General features: G+C 36.3%; 2 protein-coding genes across 5 annotated transcripts in view; both read left to right on the forward strand.

The window, feature by feature from the left end:
- Positions 1-23,417, forward strand: part of TRAPPC13 (trafficking protein particle complex subunit 13) — a 27,109-nt gene continuing 3,692 nt past the window's right edge. For 2 of the 4 annotated variants that reach the window (XM_066181216.1, XM_066181217.1), the window contains exons 1-11: positions 1-200; positions 6,632-6,700; positions 7,588-7,687; positions 8,257-8,341; positions 10,321-10,448; positions 10,579-10,651; positions 13,853-13,897; positions 16,286-16,303; positions 18,445-18,578; positions 19,710-19,908; positions 22,900-23,000. In XM_066181216.1, coding sequence (XP_066037313.1) covers positions 155-200; positions 6,632-6,700; positions 7,588-7,687; positions 8,257-8,341; positions 10,321-10,448; positions 10,579-10,651; positions 13,853-13,897; positions 16,286-16,303; positions 18,445-18,578; positions 19,710-19,908; positions 22,900-23,000 — 998 coding nt within the window. In that variant the 5' untranslated portion in view covers positions 1-154. The remainder of the gene's footprint in view (positions 201-6,631; positions 6,701-7,587; positions 7,688-8,256; positions 8,342-10,320; positions 10,449-10,578; positions 10,652-13,852; positions 13,898-16,285; positions 16,304-18,444; positions 18,579-19,709; positions 19,909-22,899; positions 23,001-23,417) is intronic. The other 2 variants (XM_066181218.1, XM_066181219.1) reach the window with 2 other exon arrangements.
- On the forward strand, positions 2,254-4,744 carry SHLD3 (shieldin complex subunit 3). Its single transcript, XM_066182373.1, has one exon. It carries the CDS (start codon positions 2,463-2,465, stop codon positions 3,210-3,212), a length of 750 nt encoding a protein of 249 aa, XP_066038470.1. The 5' UTR covers positions 2,254-2,462; the 3' UTR covers positions 3,213-4,744.

Below are 23,417 nucleotides of genomic sequence, written 5' to 3' on the forward strand. Positions count from 1 at the left end.
GGGCGGAGGAGGCGGTGCCGCGCCCGGGCCGCCCGCGGAGCCCTGGGGGCTGTAGTCCCTCCCGCCGCGCTGCAGCCTGGGACGGCCGTGGCTGCCGCCGCCGCAGTCTGCGCGGCTCCTCCCGCTCCGCCGGCCATCCCGCGGGCCGAAGGCCATGGACGTCAACCAGCCAAAGCAGGAGCACTTGCTGGCTCTGAAAGGTACTGGCAGCGCGGCCCCGCCGGTTCCCGCCCGGCCGGCCCTGATTCGGTGGTGAAACAGCGCGTCTGATCCGCAGCCGAAGGTGTTTCTCCCCCCGGTCTAGCAGGAGGTGGGGCAGGGAGCGGCCCAGCGCTCGGGGCCCGCGGCGCTCGGTGCCGGGGAGCGGTGGGGGCTACTCTGCCATGGCCCCACACGCCACAGGGTGTGCACCTGGCCCGAGGGGCTCGGCGCGGCTGCCCGGCTGTGTCAGTGCTTTGCATAAGGCTTCAAGGAAGATGTTCAGCTAAGATTTACTTTCCAGTTCCTCTGCTGCCTCTTTTGTTTGTTTTTCAGGACGAGAGGACACGGTCTGAAACTGCGTCAGGGGAGGTTTAGGTAGTGGGTTAGGAGGTATTCCTGCACAGGAAGGGTGATCAGGCAGGGGCATGGACTGCTCAGTGAGGTGGCGGAGTCACCGTCACGGAAAGTGCTTAAGGAAGGACTGGATGGACGTGGCACTTGTTGCCATGGTCTGTTTAACACGGTGGTGTTCAATTTTACGTCTGATTCCATGATCTCAGACGTCTTTTCCCACACAGTTGATTCCGTGATTCCCCTGTGGATGGCTTTTGCCTTTTTCACCTCATGCTTAGTATGTAGCAATGACGCTTACCTCCTTGACTCAGGGACGACGAAGAGTGAAAATACAATTGTGTAGGTCACTTGCATGCCTCCAGATTTAATGTAGAAATCAAGAGAGCCGTGTGAAGAATTCGATCATTTCTAAATCGTAAATGCTGCTAGTTATGCACATGCAATAAAGAGCTGGTTAGAATCTCACCTGTGGAAGCGTTCTGGATTGGTGAGACTGCCCAGATGGATAAAGTAGTGCAGGTATGACTAATTTCAGAGACCATATTCTAGTTTTAAAACTTTTCTGGGCAAAGTTTCTAATGGTGTCTCCGTGTGATAGTAAAATCTATTAACCATAACTCAAAGCTCAGCAAGCTCTTTTCAAACATATATACACACACTCGACAGTGGCAAAAACATGAGAACATGAAGCGTCAGCAGCTGCCAAATGCATTTTGATAGTAATTCGAAGCAAAAAGCTTTTTGGTGGATCGTTTTGCTTTTATAAGAAACCAGTGCCATCCTTGGTTTTGTATTGAATTTAATCCAGGCTGTAGGTTTTGCAGGAGTGAGGAAGGTGTGGGGATTTATTTGCATTTTGGCTGTATTAAACAAAATCTTGACAGTGGCAATCCTACATGTTATTGTTTTACTATCATTTGTGCTACTGTTGTCCATCAGGGAATGTGAAATGGTTGCAAATTTCTTGTGGGGACAGGGGGAAAGGGGGAGAAGGGTAGGAAACAGGAGAGCAACACTGTGCATGTTTTACTTACATTTTCTAAGTGTTTTCTGTTCTCCCTTCACCATGCTCCTGCATTTAATATAATATTTGTATGGAATTATAAAGTCTTTGACGGCTTAGTAAGTTGTTTAGTTATTTCAAAAGTCTAATAAATTAAGAAATTATCAATTCCTTAAGGATTAAAGCATAGTTGCATGTAATGCTTGGAAGCTTTGAGGCTAAAACTAGATGTGTAGTTCTGATACAAAACGGAAGCAGGCAGCTTTAATTTGCCTAGGGCACTTCCCTTTTAACTTTTTACTTCAAAAACTACTGTATCAGTCAGTACTATTTTGGGAAGGGTTTCTGTAACATATGTGTTTTCTAGTTACTTTCTGTGCTTTGGCTTAAAATGCTGATATATAGGAGGGAAATGTCTCTAAATAGTTGTCTGCCAAAATTGAGAAAATAGGCAGTAGTAATTGTGTGCCTTTTAATGTGCATCACAAAAATATAACCAGAATAGTGATGGATGGCAAGTATGAGATAGTGACAGTAGAAGAGTTCTCTTGGACTGTTTTGAGTAAGCAGTGTGCATGTGGATAGTGTTCAGTGTACTGAAGTTACACTGGTAGTGATGGAATACAGCCACTGATGTTCAGTCTAGATAAAATAAAATGTTCTGCTATATACCTCACATATTTTTTCTACCTGTTTCTTTATTGAAAAATACCCTAGCAACGTGTGTCTTAGTATTGGTAGTATCTTATTTTTTTATAATACTTCTGCTTTAGGTCCTGTTTTCCACTGATCTTTGCATCGTGGGGCAAGGAGATTCTTGTAAATAAGATGTTTCAATCTAGATACAAGAATCCTTGTCAAGAGACTGTTTTCCTAAGAATCACTGGATTCCTACTGTTCAAGCATGGAAGTGGTCTTACACTATCGACCACATCAGAGAGATCTAATAAAACTGCAGAAATTTGCAGAAGCAGCAGTGAAGGAGTTTCCCATTCGGCAGTTACCAAGATTTGCGCCCTGGTTTCCAAATGATTTAAGCAGACTTCCTCTCAAACCAAAAAAGCAGGCACCTGTTATTTCTTATGAGGAAGTGGAAGAATTGAAACAGCATTCTACACCTTCAGAATATGTTACCGGATCTCCTGATTATGACTGCACAAAAAATCTCCTAGAGTTTCACTCTAGCATGAAACATGGTCCGACTTTAATTCAAGCACAGGCTGTCCACAGACCAATTAACTTGGACTATCAAGGAGAACCACCACCTAATGGAAAACAAAAATTGAAAAGGTCTTGGAGTGTCTCTCTCCCTAGTGCTAAACTCAAAGAAAAGATTCAACCTTTATCTCAAGAACTGCAGAATAATTTGGAAAGACTAAAGCTGCATGCATTTTGTAGAGCAAAGTGGACAATTGAACAGTCTGTTTGTAAAAACCAGAATTTGGAGGACATATGGATAAAATTGAATAGACTCATAAAACAGAATGAATTGCCATCTTGCAATGCTACTATCCAAAGATCTGTGGGACAGATATGGATTTTCTGTGATATATTATACTGTGAATATGTTAGAAATATTCTTAGGGAAAAACTAAGCCTTACAGATAAAATGAATTTGCTTGTACATAAATATGGAATTATATTTAGTTTATAACTTAAGATATAGTTTAATAGTAAAATTGCTGTCAGAGTTTTAAAGCAGTGTAGAATATATAGACCTTAGAACAACTGATAAATTAATGGTAAGAAAACTACTGATATTATTTTGCTACAGTTTTCTAACTAAATGATGTATTTCTTTGTTTTGCCTCAAGACTTACAGTCCTGTTAAGATTAGTAAGTTTCTGTTTGACTCAGTACTGCATTTTACAGCTTTTCTCTACCTTGGTGGTCTGAAGAAAATTAAAGTAAAAATTCCAGACTATTGTGGCAAGCTATGTCAGATAATAAAATTAATGCTTTCAGTTAAGCAAAGTACATCCTCTCTGGGTCATTGGAATTACAAGAAGGGAAGATGTTTTCTTTTAAAGTAAGTTGTAATAATTGCTAAAATAGCTGTAACTGACATGAAGATTTTCAAGATCTGTTTATTTCCTGAAAGTAGTCGTGAGTTTTTTTAAGTAAGGCATATCCCTCCCATGAAGTACAAGCTTACTTTCTGTGGGATATATGCACTGTCTTGATGATGTTAGCTGTGTTTTCACAGAAATATTGATAGCTTCAGTGGAAGCTGTGGGCTGAAAAATAATGAACAATTTAATAATTGCTGTTTTATGCCTTTGATAATTATTTTTTTTCCTGATGTTTCTGTTCTTTTGTCTCTAATTATGTTTGGGAACAAGAAAACACTAGCTTCCAGCTAAAAGTGAAGAAATTACGAAATGAGACTTCTATCTGAAACCTCTTGTTTGTTGTCTTTGAGATTTTGAATGCCTTTTATGGTCATAAAAGGCTGAGTTTAGCATGACACTTTGTCTCCAGAAAGAATGAAATGTTCCATGGTCATGCTGTCCCTGCCGGTTTGAAACTTGGGAGGGTCAGTAGAGAAGTTAAGCTGGGATCGATATGAGTGCAAGGTTATGCATTTTCACTCCTGCTAATCCTAGATAGTTTTTCCATAGCTGGAGGTCAAGGTCTGTAGCATTTGGAAAAGGGGGAAGACAAGTGTTTAGTATTTGTTGATTTTTAGATTGTCATTAATGCCGCTGACACCAAAGTGTACATAAGCATAGCAGAGGTCCCTCTGTAAAAACAAAGTGAATTCCCCTTTGACTTACATTTTTATGACATCCTTGTGTTGAATAATTATATTTTATTGTAGGTGTTACTTTTTTTTTAGATTAAAATTGCTCCATTTGAGTAATTGACATGTATTTTTAAACTTTGGCTGAATCTTTAGACATTTGTAGGTGTCCTATATTGATGTTTGGGGTGTTTGTGACATTTAGTATGACCACTTAGCAAAATTGATGCAAAATGCTGTCTAGCCTGCATTATAACTGTGCTGTAACTGAGGATTGTTATTAGTTTTAGAGCTTATGTAGCCAGATTTTTTGCTGACATTGTATTTCTGAGCTTAACATTAATAGTAACAAAATTTTTTCATGCACTTTTGAAGAGAAAATGAAGTAAAATGCAGTGTGATTTGAGTTCTATTTAATGTATTTTGTGTCTAGGATCTTAGAAGAGATGATATATTTTTTAACATTAATTTAGTAGTCCTAATAAATAAGATAATATACATATCATAGTTTGTTTTTTATTTCATTCTGTGCTGTATTAATTATTTTCTGAAACATGACTTAACTTTTTCTTTGGCAACAGCCAGTGAATACTAGTTATACAGTCTTAGCATGAATTTGAATAAAATTAGATAATGCCACTAATACAATCCCACTAGATTAATTTGGTATACTTACAAAAGAGCAAAACAAGCATTTTGCTAAACAGAAGGAGAGATTGTTGTCACTGTGGCTGCCAGCTTTGTGCTGCTTTGGGTTGGCTTGTATGTGGATAATGGTAGGTGCCGTGCTAGCTGTGGGCACCTCAGCTAGTAACTGATTTGTAACAGTGAACACCACCTTTGGTTGCTCTGCAGAACTACTACAGTCTTGGTTAGCACCAGTAAACAAGCTGAAATCTAGGCTTTCATTTTGTTCTCTTCAAGGAATGCTTATATCATAAGCATGTGTAATTTAGTATCTTTTCTCTTTTACTTTTCATGTTGAATGTGGTTCACTATTTACTCTATTTTGTGTATCTTGGGTTTTGCTTAATATGCTTCATGGTTTTAAGTCTTCAAAGGTCCTGATTTTTCAACTTTTCACCATCACAAAGATAATATATTCATGTGAAAAGTGAGCATTGTTTGTGTCAATGCTAATTTGCATAGGTCTGCTGTATGGTAGCATAAGTTCTTGTGAACCAATACAGTCCCCTCTACCCAAATGTATATCAAAGTAATTGAATACACCACTGGAAACAGTGAATGCTGTCTGGGCAGGGTAGCTGTACAAAAGTGGAATAAAAATAAACCCACTATATATGTGTCAGTGCAAAGGTGCTGATAAACTTGTTGCAATCAGGAGCAATCCTTTTGGTTTATTTTTTAGTTTTAATTGGTGTCACGTTTGTTAAGTTTCAAAGAAAAAAACCCTAAAGGTTTTTACATATTCTGATTAACACAATTACAAATGCTCAATTTTGTATCGTATGAATGCTTTAATAATAAGCTATATACAAGTTTAGGACCTTTGGTTGATTTAAAGAGGGAGAAATGCTTTTAAGAGGTAGCACCTTAAATCTGTCATATAAATGAAAATAATGTCATTTTGAGTCTGAGTTAAAATAGCCTTTGAAAATACCACTTAGGTGAAGTAGAAGGCTTTTAATAGCAAATTCTCAATGATTTTGATTTTGGCAGTATCAATAAAATAGCTTTGTTGTAAGTATTTTCATGAGGATTTTGTGCTAGTTTTACTGGTTTGAGTTTCAAGTTTATAACTTAGAGAAAAATAGTGGTAAAAATAATGTAGACTTTTAGTCTTGTAACTCTACCTTGTGTAAGTGTTACAGGTTAAGATGCAAATGCAATTTCTTATAGAGTGGTGTTTGACTAAAAGGGTCCCTGTGAGTCATCATGTCCCATTCTAGGGCAACAAGGATCACAGGACAGGCCCTTAACCTGAAAAAGTCCACAGACAGAGGAGACTGATGCATTTCTGAAGACCACAAAGTACTGAACACTGTCGCAAGTGTAAGACCTTTAGCACATCAAATTGAAAGCAGTAGATTAGTAGGTTAGTTCACCAGGGATAGAAATCAAGAGGGAGCAATGGCATTACCAGTGTTATTGGATCTTAGAATAACAGAGAGGGTTTTTTTGTTGTGAAAGGCCATGTGATCCATTTTCAGGCTGAGATTTATTTGGTGGTTGTGGTTTGTTGGGTGTTTGCGTTTTTTCTTTTTTGGTGGAAGAAGAGCAAGGCATAATTATCCTTGTAAAAGAGAATTAAAAATAGTTGTTCGATTGACTGATGGTTTTGGTTGGTTTTTTTGTTGTTGTTTTTGCAGTGATGAGGCTCACCAAACCTACCTTATTCACTAATATTCCTGTGACTTGTGAAGAAAGAGATTTGCCAGGTAAGTCTTTTCTTCTGTCTGATTATTATGTATGTTTCACCAAGTTTAAGGAGTGTAACCATCTAACATTTAGATGTTAGAGGAGTCATGACCTCCTGTTGACTGTAATCTGAAACAGCAATATATTTAAGATTTGGTCATAGCTAAAGGAAAGTACCAGGGTGCACTCTGCAGCTCTTGACCTTTGACTTGATCTTTGTAAGTTTGGTGGTGATACACATGACCTCAAAGTTTGTGCAGTTGACATACACAGTGAGAGGCAGTTCTGTGAGGGAAATGTGTAAGTGGAGAAATACTGGCGTTACTGTATTTTTTTTTTTTAATTTGGAGAAAAGGCCCCGGTAGTTAGCAACAACACACAAATGTTCTGTGGAAAAGCAGTCTTGCAAGAATCACTGGTTTTGAGTTGTGGTATGCTTGGTGTGCCATCATAAATTGTAAATCCCTGGGTTGTCTCCTAGAAATAGTTGAAGTCTAGAAGTCAAGTATAAGAGAGTCAAAGGAAAGATTCAAGAAGGAGGGTTGTGTGGAAATACAAAGCAAGCAGGAGAAGAAAGTAAGTGAGGTTGATTAGTTCTGTTATATAATGTGGTTTAGATGGATAGAATTTCTCTCAAAATTCAGTGTTAATTTAAACAATGCCTTTTGGATTGTGCCCTTCAGTATGTATATACTGAGTAAATTATTGGACGCGAGTGTCTTGAAGTTTAATTATAACTTATAGGCAGGCCTATGGATATGTATTGCATACCTAAACAAGTTTATTGTAAAAGAAATATATCTAAAATAAACTACATCTGAGTAAGTCATTAAGTGTCTACCTTAAATGTAGACAAACCTTTGGACTTAGCAAATATTTCATTAATAGCAACTTGATATTTTTACAGGTAATCTATTTAACCAGCTCATGAAAGATGATCCTTCTACTGTAAAGGGTGCTGAAACTTTGATGTTGGGAGAAATGCTGACTTTGCCTCAAAATTTTGGGTAAGAGTAAATGATTGTAACTGTAATATGCAAGGTTTAGGATTTATTTGGTTTAGGATTCATACTTCTCTTTCTATTTGAGTAGCATTGTTCTGCAACAATGTTCAGTCATTTTAAAAATAATATGTTGCTTGATTTATAAATATATATGTGTATGCTGTCCAATGTTTCTTGTCTGTAGCCTGACTGAACCTAATAAGGATTGAAAGTTGAAAGAGATTTGCAGCTGTGGGTGAATTTCTAAGGTAATGCACTACTATAAACCATATGTTATACTAACAGAATTTACTGCTGTGATTTTTGTGGGTACTGAAAGCCATCTTCTTAGTCCTGTCAGACTTTTAGTTAGAAAAAATTCTGATTTGTTTGTTGTCTTTTAAAACTGGTTGTCTTAGAAGGATGGGTTCAGAAGTATGGGTGTGGAAATGCCAATTTTCTTCTAGGGTTTGACCTGACGAATATGTGTGTGAACTTAAGTGTTTCAGTGAAGTGTTCTGGTTTTTAATAACTGTTACAAAACTTTTTGTGGGTTTGTTTTTGTTTTGTTTTTTTTTTTCCCTGAAATACAGAAATATATTTCTGGGAGAGACATTTTCCAGTTATATCAGTGTGCACAATGATAGCAGTCAAGTTGTCAAGGACATACTGGTGAAGGTATGTGAAGAGAAATCCACTTATAAATGATTTATAAAAAAACCGAGATTATATTTTCTAACAGTATATTGTATGTTTAATGTTAATACATAGACTTTAGGAAATATATGTCACTTTTTCCAATTCAGAAAATATACCTGGAAACTGGAAAGAGTAAGACATAAAAATAGAAATTATTATAGAAATCTTCAAAGATTAAAATGAAAAAGTAGGATTGTGTCAAAAAATTGATTCATTACAGAATCATAGCGTTTAGCTTGGAAAAGACCTCTGAGGTCACCAAGTGCATCTGTTAACCCAGCACTGCCAAGTCCCCTTCTAAACTGTGTCCCTAAGTCCCACATTAGTTCTACATGTCCCTAAGTCCCACATTAGTTCTACACAGTGCCTTGCAGGAATGGTGGCTCCACCACTTCCCTAGGCAGCCTGTCCAGTGCTTGACAACCCTTTTGGTGAAGAAATTGTTCCTGCTCTCCAATCTAAATGTCCCCTGGTGCAACTTGAGGCTGCTTCCTCTTGTTCCAATTGTTTGTTACATGTGAGAAGAGACCAACTCAGACTTGGCTAGAGCCTTCTTTCACATAGTTGCAGAGAGCAGTAAAATCCCTCTCCTGAGCCTTTTTCTGCTGGCTAAACACCTCCATTGACCTTTTTTGGATGTGCACCCTTCTATTTAAAACTTCTCGGAAAAATTGGTGTGGCAAAACTTCCACAGATAAAAAAATGGGGTTATAGTCACCTTCACTTTCAATGAGGTCTTCAGTCCCTGTGAGGCATACACTGATCTGTACATTGTATGAATTATTTTCTAGAGAGTTGGGGTTTTATGTTTACTGAACAAATAAAACACTCAGAGTAGAAATTTCAGAAATCATTGTGGAACTCAATGTAAAAAGTAAGTAGAGATTTTGTAAAGCTGAATGGTAAAGGACTGGACTATTTATATGTCTTGGTTTAGATAGACAGGTATCTGCTAGGGAGGGTTGGAGTCTCTTTTAAAATGTAAGCTCTTTTTTCTCTTTTCTAAATTATTATAAATTTGCAATTAAAAGGCTGTCAGGCAAAGATTTTGGGAATAGGTATAGCAGTTCTTTACTAGGGATATAAAAATACAGATGTTGTAGTACAGAAGAATAAGCAGACAAACAAACAAGAAATCTTAGAAAACCTTGACAGAGTTAGAAATACAACTTGACACCCTGTTGGTCAGGGTGTTGGAAGCAGTCTAAAGTAAGCCTTTCTGGAGTGGCAGATGTGGTTCTGTTGGAGTAGAGATGGTCCCGTTGAAGAAAAAAGGGTCCAGTAATGGTGAGATGGGTCCATTTTTTCTCTAGGGATCCGGTGGAAAAACTGGATACCTAGTGGGACTGTGGCTCTTTTTTATTTAGGTTAATATGGTTTGGTTCTTCTTCTTTGTGTGGAGCAGCTTACAATAGTGCACTGTAATGTGTAATGTTATTGATGAGCTCTTAATGGTTCGTTAGCAGATGACATTCCCATGGAAGTAGTGAAACAATGAAGAGAGATAAGTAGCATTTTACCATCTGATAAGTGACACTGACTCATTTGGGCAAAGATAAGTAATTCTGCTCCACCCAGATGGAATAGAATAATATGCTCTTTACAAAACTCATGACATTTTATGTTTTAGAACTTGTCTTTAGTTTTGTAAGTATCATCTTAACAAATGCCACAGAAGGTGTCTGAGTCAAGAATGTTACTGAATATTCTGAGTTGGGAGGGACCCACAAGGATGAGTGAGTCCAGCCCTTAGGGCAGTAGCCCACACAGGGTTCTAATCTGCAGCCTTGGTGTTGTGAGCCCCATGTTCTGACCATCTGAGCTCTTAGAGTATGTGTGAAAGCATGTAGGGTAAAAAATGCTCAGTGAAACCTAGTACTTTATAGCATAAGTTACTTTTCTTTAGGTTGTGTTAAACAGTTGTAGTTCTAACCAATGCTTTGTTTTCCTGTCCCCAGGCTGATCTTCAGACAAGTTCTCAGCGTTTGAACCTTTCAGCTTCTAGTGCTGCAGTGGCAGAACTTAAACCTGACTGTTGCATTGATGATGTGATCCATCATGAAGTAAAGGAGATAGGAACACACATGTAAAATTTTAATTTTTTCTATTACTAAATGAGCTTAAATGAAACTGCAGTACATGCATGCTATTCTGCTTTTAATGTAGGACAAGATTTAAAGTAACACAACTTATTTTTTTTTATTTTGTGTTTTCAGCTTAGTTTGTGCAGTGAGTTATACTACGCAGTCTGGAGAGAAGATGTACTTCAGAAAATTCTTCAAATTTCAGGTATTTCTTGAAGTATTTTACCGTACTTTTAGTAAGTGCGTGAGTCAGGAAAACACATTTTAAAACATTTGATACTTCATAAGCACTTTTATGTACAAAATATCTGTTCCCTTTTAAAAGTGAACCATTAAAAGCCCCTGCGTCAAACTTCACACAAACTGGTATTTTCTGATTACCACACATTTAAACATCTCAGAACTAATAGAAATTACATGTAATAATTTTTGCTAATTTATTTAGAAAAAAAATCTACTCTTAAAAAGTCACTTTTTATAGCAGACAGCTCTATGACTATTTTTAAACAGAACAAATATTGGTCATTCTGGCTTTGATACATCCAACCGTTGAGCTTATATTGTAAAATTCAGATTTTTCTTTTGGTGTGTGTAACATTATTAAATAGTGGAATTAACCTGGAAATAAATAGTTCAGTTTTTAAAGGAATTTAAGTAAAGAAGTCTAATGTACTATACGTAACACTGGCAGAAGTAATTGACAGAATTTAAACCTTTTCTTCCATCACACAAATTTCAAGACTTGAGATAGAGTGACTGAGGAAAGCAAGAAACTAATCTGTGGACTGGTTCTGCTGTTTACTGTGTATTTCATGGTTGCTTAATCTTTAGAGAAGTATATTGGTGGACTTGGATATTGGTGGCCTAATCTTCATGGAAAGGGGTGTTACATGACATGCTTTACTGAATACATTTTTAGATACTTTGACAGAGCCTCTGGTAATACAGTAGCATTATATTGTTTCGTCCCAAATTTGTTTCAAGGGAGGTTTGCGTTGGGTACTAGGAGAAGGTTCTTCACCCAGAAGGTTTTTGGACCCCAGAACCAGCGCCCCAGGGAAGTGGTCACAGCACAAAGCCTGACGCAGTTCATGAAGCATTTGGACAATGCTCTCAGGCACATTCTCCTGGAGGTTGGACTTGATCGTCCTAGTGGTTATTTTCCTACTCAGGATATTCTATGATACTATGGAGTGATTGCATTTTGCTGTTTTCTATCTGGATACTTCAGAAAAAAAAAATTTCAGTCTTTAGATGGTTAAATTGCCATGCATTAGAAAGAACACTTGAGTGCTGTTAGTACTCGTGGGCCTTGAAATGCCAGGTATTGATTAGTCAAAGCACTTTCCTGACAATCCTAGGGAAAATGGTTCCACATAAACTTTTGTGTTACCCTCCCTCTGAAACTAGCATCTCTGTAGAGTTTCTTCATCTTTAGTGAAGGTCATTTTCATCTTTGTGTGCTTTGTCTTGCTCTCCTTATGAAACTGCTTCCCTTTCCATTTCTTCATTCAGTGTTCTCTTTCTCTGTCCCCTCTAGGCTTTCTCTGATTGCTTGCCACATGCATGTGCAAGCTTCAGATCTCATCTTTTCTCTGTGATGCTGTTCTTGTCAGAGCTTTGTACAAGATGTTGATTTGGCTCCTTCAGATTTTGTATGCAAACTTATTTGTGCACTTTTCTGCATGCATGGTGTAATTGCCATGATTTTTAACTGAACCCAGCACAGGCAACTGAAATGTCAGAACAGTTGAAGCCAGCTATCTGTCAAATGTGAAGCCCTTCATTCAAAGAAGGAAGCATAAGTATAAATGCACTTCTGCACCTTCTATAAATACTCTGTGATTCATTATGAGAAAAACATGGCACTGAAAATTTTTGCTGTTAGTTTTTAAATTTGACATGGAGACACCAGTAGGAATCCTGAGAACAAACAAAAAAGAAGTGTTACAGAAAACTGAACTATGTCTTTAGAGTGAGAATTCATGACTGCTAGTGATTGAGATGTCACTAGCTATTTAATAATTTAAAAAACACTCTTTTACAGATTCTGAGATTTTTCAGTTACATTTTCTAGCATCTTGTAAGTCGAACTGATGTTAGTTGATTTGAATCAGCTTCTTTTTTAAACCATTACATGTAGTTTTATAGATATAGTATTGATAGATGGTGCCTTTCTGGTCCAAAGATTTCTTTGAGTAATTAACAGTGTTATGTTTTCATGGAGAAGGAATGAACCCTTTCTAGGGTTGGGTGGTTTGTGAACCTCACAATAATTGTTTGTATTTTACTGGAATGCCAATTGAAATTTAATGCAATGAATGAAAAGACTGTTTATCAGTATGCTGGAAAATTTATAAGAAGCTCACTGAAAAAAAAAATATTTGACAGAAAAAACCCTCTCTCAACCAACAAAGACCTAAATTAAAATTTTTAATTTTTTTTTTTTTTTTTTTTCTAGAGAGAGTCAGTTATGAATACGTGAAAGATTTTAACTTATGCCTTTTTAAATGCAGAAATCTCTGCGAAGAAAACTTTTTGATCTTGAGTTCTTCAGTGCTAAAAAATTGGTTAACAGCTTGGAACATTAGAAGTCTCTCAGGATGCAGTGCACTTATATGCAAACAAAAAACTTCCCCTGTGTAATGAGAAACAAGTGTCTTCAGAAATGGAATTTAAATTGGTTTCATTACAAGTATGATGGAAGATTGTTTCTTTCAGTTACATTGCTTTATATACTCTTCATATTTGAATGTGTTAACTGCAGTGGCTTTTTGCACAAAATACAAGTACTAAGAACCAACACTTCTTTATTATATATGCCGCCTTTTTCTGATTGAATCTCATGAGATTAATATCATTTATCATTTATTTATTTTATGTATTATGATTTTCTTTAATTTCCTGAAACAGCTGCATTTTCAAGAAGGAAGTGAAGACTAATAAAGCTAAACATATAGCTATTTCTCTGTTTCATTTATGTTTAGAGAAGCCCTCAGTAACTTTTGTTCCAAAACTCTGAAGGACTTGTGTTAGATGGTTATTGCTCAGAGTGGAAAGCAAATGCAGACCACTGCAGGACCCAGGATGGATGTAATGTTATTTTAAACACACAGATCTGCTTAGAGTGCTGGATTTAGGCAGTTTCATAAGAGGTCGGTGCTTAGGTGGAGAATTACTTGTTTTCAGTATGAGGAGACTGCTTAGTAGAAAAGCAGTCAAGTGTGCACAAGTAAGAAGCAGCAAGGATATACTCTTGAGTTGGTTCTGTCATGCACCTACTATGTGTAAGATCAAACAAAAAAGTAACTCTTTTTAGTGAAAGACCTTTGCACTTCAAAACAGTCTATGCTGATGATGTCTGAAAAACCAGTTATCAATCTGTCTTTTTTTCCATTTCAATCAGGTTCTTAAACCACTAGATGTGAAAACCAAATTCTACAATGCGGAGGTGAGAACTGTGTGTATTCAGGTTTGTTTTGGCCTGCTGGGTTTGTTACTTAGATTAAATTCAAAGTGCTTTGTTACTACACCTTTCTGAGAAAAGTGATCAGTTCTAATGGAAAAATGGTGGTAGATATATATTGTATAGTTTACAAATAGATAGGCTTTTCGTGGAGGGGTGAAAGAGATGTCAGGATCTTAATGTAATTGACTTAACTACTTTTGCATATATTCCAGTTTTTCATGATCTCAAATACTTTCAGTTATTGCTGGTATGTTTAGGCTGATAGAGTACTTACTGTAAAGGAGATTAATTGTTCATCAAGGAGATGACAGTTTATCAGAGTGGGGAAAATTTAAATTTAAATGACTTAAATTTAAATCTTCCCAATGTAACTATGACCCTTCAGTAATTTAAGTTTTAGTTTTGTCACAGTTACCCACAGTGCTTCTAAACTAAATCACCTTTTATATGCCTTGCATATTTATTTGGACATACTTACATGTCTGCCTTTGTCTGTTCATGAGAAGAATTTGGTACGTATCTGTAGGCCAAACCATACATTGACCAGGTGTGAGGTACCTGAGCAGGATTGGAGCATAAACACATAGCACTGGCTAAACCCTTTATAGAGCTGCTATTATCTATAGGTGTGAATGTCTGGAAATAACTCCTGCTGTGGTTTAAGAACAAAAATAACTCTAAGAAATGAGGTAATTTCTCCATGAGCAAAATAAATCTCTTATTTAGTGTGTGGATTTTATTATTGTTTCAGCTGTATGTGGTAGGGAAAAGAGGGACAGAAATCTTATATGTTGCTGTCTCTAATGCATAAAATTTGTGATGAAGCACCTCTCTATGGTAATTCTGGGCAAACTTTTTACATGGATAAAAAAATATTCTTTCTTTTTTTTTTTTTTTTTTTTTGTAGTTGTTACACTGACTGGTCTTGATAAGGGTCTTACTTAATTCTCAATTAGCCACAAATTCTTAATGGTAAAAATCCATGAGAAGCTTTGGTGTTTGAGCTAGTACATGTGGGTTTGGGTTGGGGGGGGGGGGTTTGTTCCTTTTTTTTTTTTCTGCTGTAGAGTTTTTAAAAGGCTCTTTGATGCCTTTTGTTCTTTCTGTTCATGAATTTATGCAACTCCCATTACCATCTTGCCCATTCAATTTATTGAAAAAAAATTTTAAAAAAGATTTTGGATGATGTTAAGTGAGCAATTTCCATTTGCCTAGCAAACTGGTATGGTAGCATTTCTATCTAATTTCTGAAAGTATATGAAGTGTTGCTATGTCTTGTGACCATAGAATTCAATTAACTTCTAAAAACCTAGAAATAAGTGTTTGGTTATCTGTTGTGTGTGATAATACATTGCTGTGAAAGCACCAAGAAATTCATCCTGACTATTATCCTTGAGAGCAGGGGAGAAAAAAATGGTATGTGTCAGTTATTAGTTAACTAAAGATTTCTGAAGTTTGACTAACCCGCTAAATTGTTATCATTAAGATTACGGATGTGATGCTGTCTATTCATAATGCCTATTAATAAAATTATTTTCTATTAATATTCTAATGATAATTTATAATTTAATTTCTTCTAAGACAAGGAATGATGCTGAAACTTAATCTTCTTGCTTATTGCTTATATTGCAGTAGCACCCAAATGGAGTTGATCACTGAAATTTATGCACAGAACACATGTCCTGTTGCCTTAACCTGCTGCAATCCTGGGATTGAATTACTCTCTCACTGACTCTAATGTGCCTTAAAAAAAGGCTCTGTAAAAGGTTCTGTTCCTGCAAGCATGCACAGGGAGGCAGACAACAAAGTTTGCAATTAAAGTTAGGTCTTTGGATTGATGAAAATTCAAAAAAGAATTTTTCTTGATTTTATGCCAAATTTTGTTATAACTTGCAACATGGTAGCTTTGCTAGGACACATTACCACATTATTTTTGAGACATTATATATAAGGGTACTTCAAATTGTCTATAAGGTGACAAGGACTGTTTTTCCATTTCATGTACAACCCATTGCATGGACTGAAATTCAGGACAAACTTTAAACTTACTCAAAAACTAACTCTCTTTTTTTTGAGTCAGTTTATTCTACCATATCTTGTCTGTGATATGTGTGCCTTAAGCTCTACTTTGGATTGGTTCTGAAGCAAAGCTAGTAAACCATGTAACCATACTAGCTGTAAGTTATTAGAAACGTAGTTGTCATCTTTGTTTGCATCCATTTTTATTTATGTTTCTGTCTTACTAATGCTATCTTGTTTAAATGGTGCAAAAAAATGCAGAAATGCATTTTGTTTGGAAGTTAGCCTCCTTTTTCTTTAACATTTGACCCTAATTTCTCTAATGTGTTCTTTTTTTTATTTTCCCATTAGAGTGACCTCAGTTCTGTGGTAATTTTTATTTATTTTTTTATAAATATGTATGCTTTTTTAATTGCTTAACTGTCTCTGTGCTTGTTATTGACATTCTTTACAAACATAATGGAAAAGCAATGTTTGTTCTGCATATCGTAAACTGATGTTTTCTCATCTTTTTATGTGCAGCTAATCATTTAAATGGTTAGCTCTTTCTTTAATACCCATTGTTGAAACTAGAACTTGGTAGTTACAGATTCTTGTGGGGGTCCTCCTATAAAATACCTCACCAAAATTTTACTAGCTCTATAATTTGAAAAGAGAAGTTATTTCTTTCTAAATTTTTTCTACTTTTGACCCATGAAAATGTAGGTTTCACTGCAGCACTGCTTGTGTAAGCTGTGACAGAACTTTTCACATCTGGTTGGTGGAGACAGTGGGTTTGAGGAGAGAGCAGCAGCAGTTGGATGTTCTTCCTTCATTTGGCTAGCTGGAACTGCACTTCACAATTTTAACTGCACGTAACAGTTGATTGAGTTACTATGTTACTTCTGCAGTCTGCTTTCACTTTAAGGCCTGCCTTGTATTAAAATAAACTGCATATTTTGACAAGTTCGTGTTTTTTTTTTTTCCTAAAAACATGTAACATTAAACCAAATTAGGAATAACACAAAACTAACTTGCTTTTTCATTATGCTGCTTGTGTTTTCTTTTCCCTTTCAAATTAGCTCTTTTAAACTTCTGCCTATGGTTGCTGTTTTCAAAACTACTAAAATTTGGGTAAATGGACACTTTGAGCAATGGATTTATGGGATATAAATTGTATCAATTTAAATAACAGGCAGTAGTAGTAATGCTTACTGAGAACCATGTTTCAGTTGGGGTTATTTCCAGTTCCTGCAAGCATGAAGTGTCTCTGTAACCTGTTGAGGTTGCATAGTTTTCATTACTATGTAGATGCTGCTTTGTAATTAATGTGTTTATAATGCAATACAAAAAGTTACACGACCATTCTGTATTTGTCCTTCTAACACAATTTTTTGAGACTAAACATATTTTGGCTATCTTGTCCCACTTTTATTTTGTAATTTATAAGCAGGACTCCATTTGTATAAAAAATCATTTATTTACACTGATCAAAAATAAACTATAAGTTTTGTTCCACCTTCCCCACAAAAGTACTTTCTTAAAATTTGTCATAACAAAATACTCAAACTGTTTCAGTCTGAATCTGTAGAATGGACTATTTCAGTTAGAAGGGACCTACAAGAATCACTTAATCCGATGACCTAGATCAGTGATTCTTTGTAAATGCAAATTTGGTATCCCTTTCTTAACTGGCACTTCTTAATTGTGGTTTTCACTTTTCTGAGAACTCATATCTCTAATAGACTGAGTCTTCCATAATTATTCTATCCTGAGATTTTTAGACATGCAAAGTGACTTCACTGGTCTGCAATTCCACAGAAGAAGAGAGGCAAAAACTTCTCTAGTTCCATGGTTTTTCATCTTCTGAAGTTTAACAAGTCTATAGCTTCCATTTCTGTACTAAAATTGGTCCTTCAGTACTGTCTGGAGGCATTAGCTTAAGATGTTCTGAAGGTAGAGCATCAGTTAAATTGTCTGATGCACACAATATTGGTAGCCTATGGCATGATGCAGCTGAGTGAGAGAAGGGGCTGGATTTGGCATTTTAACTAGAATGCTAGTATTTAATAATAAAAGCTCAGAGCATGTACCTGAACTATTTTACTTCAGTTAAAGAAAAACACACACATTTACTTTATTTACTAGCTTGATGCACTAGTTATCTGGCATGGCATGTTCTTGTGCACTGCAATTCCTCACTATTTATTCAATTTTTAAAATAATTTAGATAAAAGCTTGAATTGCTATTAAATTGACAAAAGTCTTGGGAAGTGGTGATTTAATGCATTACAAATAAGCAGTAGCTAGAACATAGCAAAATTATCCCACATCCATTGTTTGGCAAGATACCTGTTGACTAACACTTTTGCTCCTATTGTTACTGGGATTAAGGTTTTTTCTTGCATTAATTAATTTGATTTGCAGGCATGAACTAAACATGTGTGACTTTTTTTTAACAATAGGACTGCCTACTCTTTTTAGTAACACTAATCATATTTTCACAAACTTGAACTTTTGATTTTTTTCAGACAGATGAAGTGTTTCTGGAAGCTCAAATTCAGAATATCACTACCTCTCCAATGTTTATGGAGAAGGTTTCTTTAGAGCCGTCTATGATGTACAATGTTGCTGAACTGAACACAGTTGACACAGCAGGGGAAAGGTATGTTCACATTCAGGATGTTTGACTTTGAAATGCTTTGTATTAATATTTCATGAGATACAAGTATTAGTTACTTATTTGACTATAATGGAAGGGATTGTATGTCTTTGCCTGAGTAAAAAGATCAAATTCCTATTATGTATTCAACTGGAAAAATTGTTACAGTTTTCTTTTTAGAGAAACAACTCGTAATCTATAATTTTATTAATGGAGAAATATCAAGCCTAATCCTCAAATAATTTGTAACCATAATGACATGTTAACATGAAAATATGCGATTATTTCAGTATCTCCTATATAAAATTTAACTGAGATCTGGTTTTGGCCTGGTCTCTTTGTACATACTTAGCCTTACAGGAGGACTCATCTGACTAATCCTTGCTTCCTATCAGTGAATTGCTTACGGTTTTCAGTTGCTCTAATCATGATATAGCAAGGCACCAGTCAGAGTGCATCAATGGTACACCCTCATGGAGTCTTAGAATATAAAAATTCATCATGCTGAAATAAATTAAATTTAATTTAGTTAAACACCTAATACCAGAATAACTGACTACAGTGGATACAAGAGCTTGTGAAGTTAACTTTAGCTGTTTGTGCTTTGCAGTTGCTTGGGTTTTTGGTGGTGATGGTTGAGTGCTTCAGCAGTAGGGGCTGAAGTGAAAATTCTGTCTTATCTTTGCCTGTTGAAGGATTCACCTGCAGCATAATGCAGCTTTGTTCTTACCAAGTGTTTGCATCCACTGTAATGGTTTTTCTTCTGAATAGGAATCTTAGTTTCATGGCATTGAGATTTACTGTGAGGGAAAACAAATAGCTGAAGAAAAATTACCAGCATTTTTGTTTAAATTATAAGACGCCACATAATTAATTATAATGTAGCAGAGTGGATTTCTATCTTATTTCTCTCTGGCTGAGAAGAACAGGTTTCTTTTATTTCTCCATGGTCCTTGGTGCTACATAAATTCTAGAGCTGTTTTCTGATGTGAAAACAAAAAATATTCTGTGCACTTTACCATTATCAAATTATGCATACACATACAATAAGAATGGTGAGGGATGGGGGAAAAAAGGTTGAGTTCTTAATCTTCTTCAGAATAGCTGTGTAAATGAAGATGTTTTTCCTTTCAGTGAGTCTACTTTTGGCGCAAGGACTTATTTACAACCTATGGATACGCGTCAATACTTATACTGTCTAAAACCAAAGCAAGAATTTGCAGAGAAAGCTGGAGTAATAAAAGGTGTAACGGTGATTGGTAAACTAGACATTGTATGGAAAACTAATCTGGGGGAACGAGGAAGGCTGCAAACTAGCCAGCTCCAAAGAATGGTAAGTTTAACTTAAGTGTTAGTTTAACTTGGCGTTCATTTTTAAGGAAACTCTATAAACAATTTTAATAATGACTTGGAAAAGTGTGAGCTGCTTACTTTCTGAGCCGCATTTTTTATTCACACCTTTCTGTGAGGAAGGTGTATTGGGGAGTCATTTCATATATTTCCTCAGTAAAGTGTGGTAAGTTAATGGAGTGAGCACTTGTCACAATCCAGTAACCAGTGTTTCAAAATATCTTTGTTAGAGTAAAATTAACTGCTTGTATACCATTTGGCAACAAACTGACAAAATGACCTCATTAAATGTGCCAGCTCTTGACATGGAAGTTGCTCACAAGTTCATACAGAAATTTTAGCTTGGGGTAACATTTTTTAATGAATATTAGTATTTATCTTCATGTCCACAGTTTTGATTGAGTCTGTCCTGTTCTGGTTGATATATTAATTTTTCTTGAATGTTAAGTTGTAATTACAGTCTTGCTTAAGTCAGCTCCACAGCCATCTAATGCCTAAACCTGGCTTGCATCTTCTCACTTTGAGAGAGAATGGAAGGGTAGTTAAAAAAACCTTTGACAATTGAATCTCAGTCTAAGTTTACAGAGCTTATAACTGGGTCTCTGCCTGTCTTTCCCCTAGTCCCCGCACATTGAGCAGTTCTGTAGGGAAGTCACACTGACTTAGAACTAGGCAGGCAAACTTAGATCCTGGAAATTCACAGGAAAGTCACTAAAAAGTCACTAAATCACTGAAACATATTTTGATTTTTAATTGAGGTGTTGAGTATGTGCATAACCCCGTGAAATTACGAACTGCCCTTTTTCTAAACTTAGTGCTGTTACTTTGAAACTTGTTGCTTATTTTTAACAATAAACTGTTTCATTTTCAACTGATCTTTACTATCATTTCTCTTTAGACACATTTCTTTTCCCTGCCGAAATCAGTATTGTCTTACTCTGCATCGCTTCTTTTTGAGCCTTTGAGAATTGCATGTGAAGCACACACTTCAGTACTACAGGATTAGTTTTGGTCACGCATCGTTTTGTGCCTTGTGATTAGCAGAAAAACCCTAACTGTTTTGTGCACTTTGAACAACATCTGTCTTTAGAAAAGCATCAGATAGTTGGGTTTTCTTCCCTTCTGAGTTGCAGTTTGACTCCCTTTTCTTCCCATAATTTTTTAAGTGCTATCAGATTATTTAATTTCTAGACCTCACCCTTAATCAGTTTCCTCCTAACCTATTTGTCAGCAATATGACCATTGTTTCCCACCCAGGCCCAGAATTTTTCCCCTACTGTGTTCCTCAGTCAATTGTTATGGGTCAGATCAGAAATGCACTTGTTTGAAACAAGTATACATGTACCATAATTTGTGGGTTTGATTGGGTTTTTTGGTTGGGTTTTTTGGGGGTGTTTTTTTGTTGTTTTGTTTTGGTTGTTTGGTTGTTTTTTGGGGGGGGCGGGGGAGGAAGTGTTAACGTGGCTTGGTCTTGGAATTCACAACTGCAGTCCCTTTGGGAGACAAGAAACTAGGCAGGTGCATGTCCACAGTATGCCAAAGGGTGCTCCACATGCTCACAGGCATTCAGTACAGGACCACACTAGAAGCAGTCTGAAGTTAAAGAACATTATTCTTGAGTAGCACAAGTGGGAAATTGTCTAGTTGATTCCATAATCCGAGCAATTACCTCAGTTGTGGATAAAACCTATGCCACTCCTCTTATTGTTACTTCAAGGCCTTTGCCTCTAACCATCAGTTCTTGGAGGTATCTCATTTTTGAGTTCAACGGGTATGGTGTGGTCTCATCTACTCTGATCCTATTTTTAATTGGTCAGTTGATTCTCTGAAACATTGCTTTTATTGTGGGTTTGTGTTTGTTGGGTTTTTTTCTTAATGTATCTCTGGTAAAAGAAAAGCCTAATGTTAATGGAAAACTTACCTGTTGTTTAGGGAACTATGTATAATTTTTCCAGTCAATTCCTCCATGAAACCTAATACTGCTGAATATATTTGCATTTTTCTAGTGCTGAATAATTACTTCTCTTTCATACAAGCTTCCAAATGCATACCGCTTGACTAATCTAAGTCCCCATTGGCTTGAGATCCCTTTGCTTTGCTTACTCTAATGTCCAATTTAACATGCTTTCTAAAATGTCATCTGTCATTACTCTGTAGCAAACTTTATGTGTCTAAAACCTGTTCCCAGCCTGTCAGTCACTGATTTTCTGGACCTCTTTGGAAATACCTTTCAGTCACACTGTAAATGTAACTTTCATTACAACCTCCTTTTATCAGCAGAATTGGAACATGTACAATAACTAAGCTTTGGCAGGCAGGACAAATTTTCCCCCTGTTTTTCCCTCATGATCTATCATTCGTGGGGATTGAAAACATAAATATGCATTTTCATCTGCAGGTTACTATTTTGAATCAGCCCTGATTGGTAGTAGTGAAGATATATACTATAGGTTTATTGGTAGACCATATGAAATGTGTTTGACTCATGGATAATTGGCAAGTATTCATATTGTGTGGCTTTCTAACTGATAAAAATTAGTAATTTTGGCAGAGGCATAGAGGACCGAAATGGCAGTTTCTTTTGTTTCTTAGGATGTGGAATAGTGGTGGGTTTATGCAGGAAGTTTTACTGGTGTTGTCCACATGGATGTGTTATCTCCCTAACAGAGGTCTTAGGTTGAAGCTGATCTTCTCAGAACAGTATATGGCTATTAAAACTTTAAGGATATGAACTCTCATGAAAAATGTAATAATAAAGATGGTCCTTATCTGATGAATTGTTAAATCTACAAAGAAGGTGTTCATCAGTTGAAGAGGGAGAGCTGCAGTGATTTCCACACTAATCAAAAGCACAGTCCATCTTCTTTCTTCAGATTTCTCTTATTCCAAGATTTTTCCGGGAAATGAAAACTTTAGTAAAAACTTCAATTTCCCTGTCCAGCATCTGAGAATACACATTCTTGTTCCTTTTCAGGCTCCTGGTTATGGTGATGTAAGGCTTTCATTGGAGACAATACCAGATACTGTAAATTTGGAAGAACCTTTTGACATTACATGTAAAATAACAAATTGCAGGTAACAGTGTCATGTGATTCTTGTACTTTTTCCTGAGTGTGTGAGTTGTGGCTGGTTTTGTTTAATATTTCAGTACTTCCTCCTGAAATTACTTAAACCTGGTCTTTTACTATGATTTGTGGCAAAACAAAACTACTTGAAACACAGAGATTAAAAAAAAAAACAACCCTAAGAAACAACAACTAAAAAACTTTTGCCATGATCTGTTACTACTGTACTGAACTAGGAGATAGCCAAAAATCTGTAGAGGGATTCCATTAATCTGTCTGCAATATTATTTATGATTGCACCTCATGCTTAAATCACAACTCATCTTAGGGTTGCAAGAGTGACATTTAAATGAAGTAATTCTAAATAAAACTTTAGCCCAGGGATTAAAGCATGTATGTGGCCTGCAGATACTTCTCATGAAAAGCT

The sequence above is a fragment of the Chamaea fasciata genome, unplaced genomic scaffold, assembly GCF_029207755.1.
Source record: "Chamaea fasciata isolate MVZ Bird 193981 ecotype frontalis unplaced genomic scaffold, bChaFas1.0.hap1 SCAF_4, whole genome shotgun sequence".
Lineage (NCBI taxonomy): Eukaryota > Metazoa > Chordata > Aves > Passeriformes > Sylviidae > Chamaea > Chamaea fasciata.

Coding starts and splice junctions, on each gene's coding strand:
- SHLD3 (XM_066182373.1), top strand. CDS start 2,463: ATGGAAGTGGTCTTACACTATCGACCACATCAGAGAGATCTAATAAAA.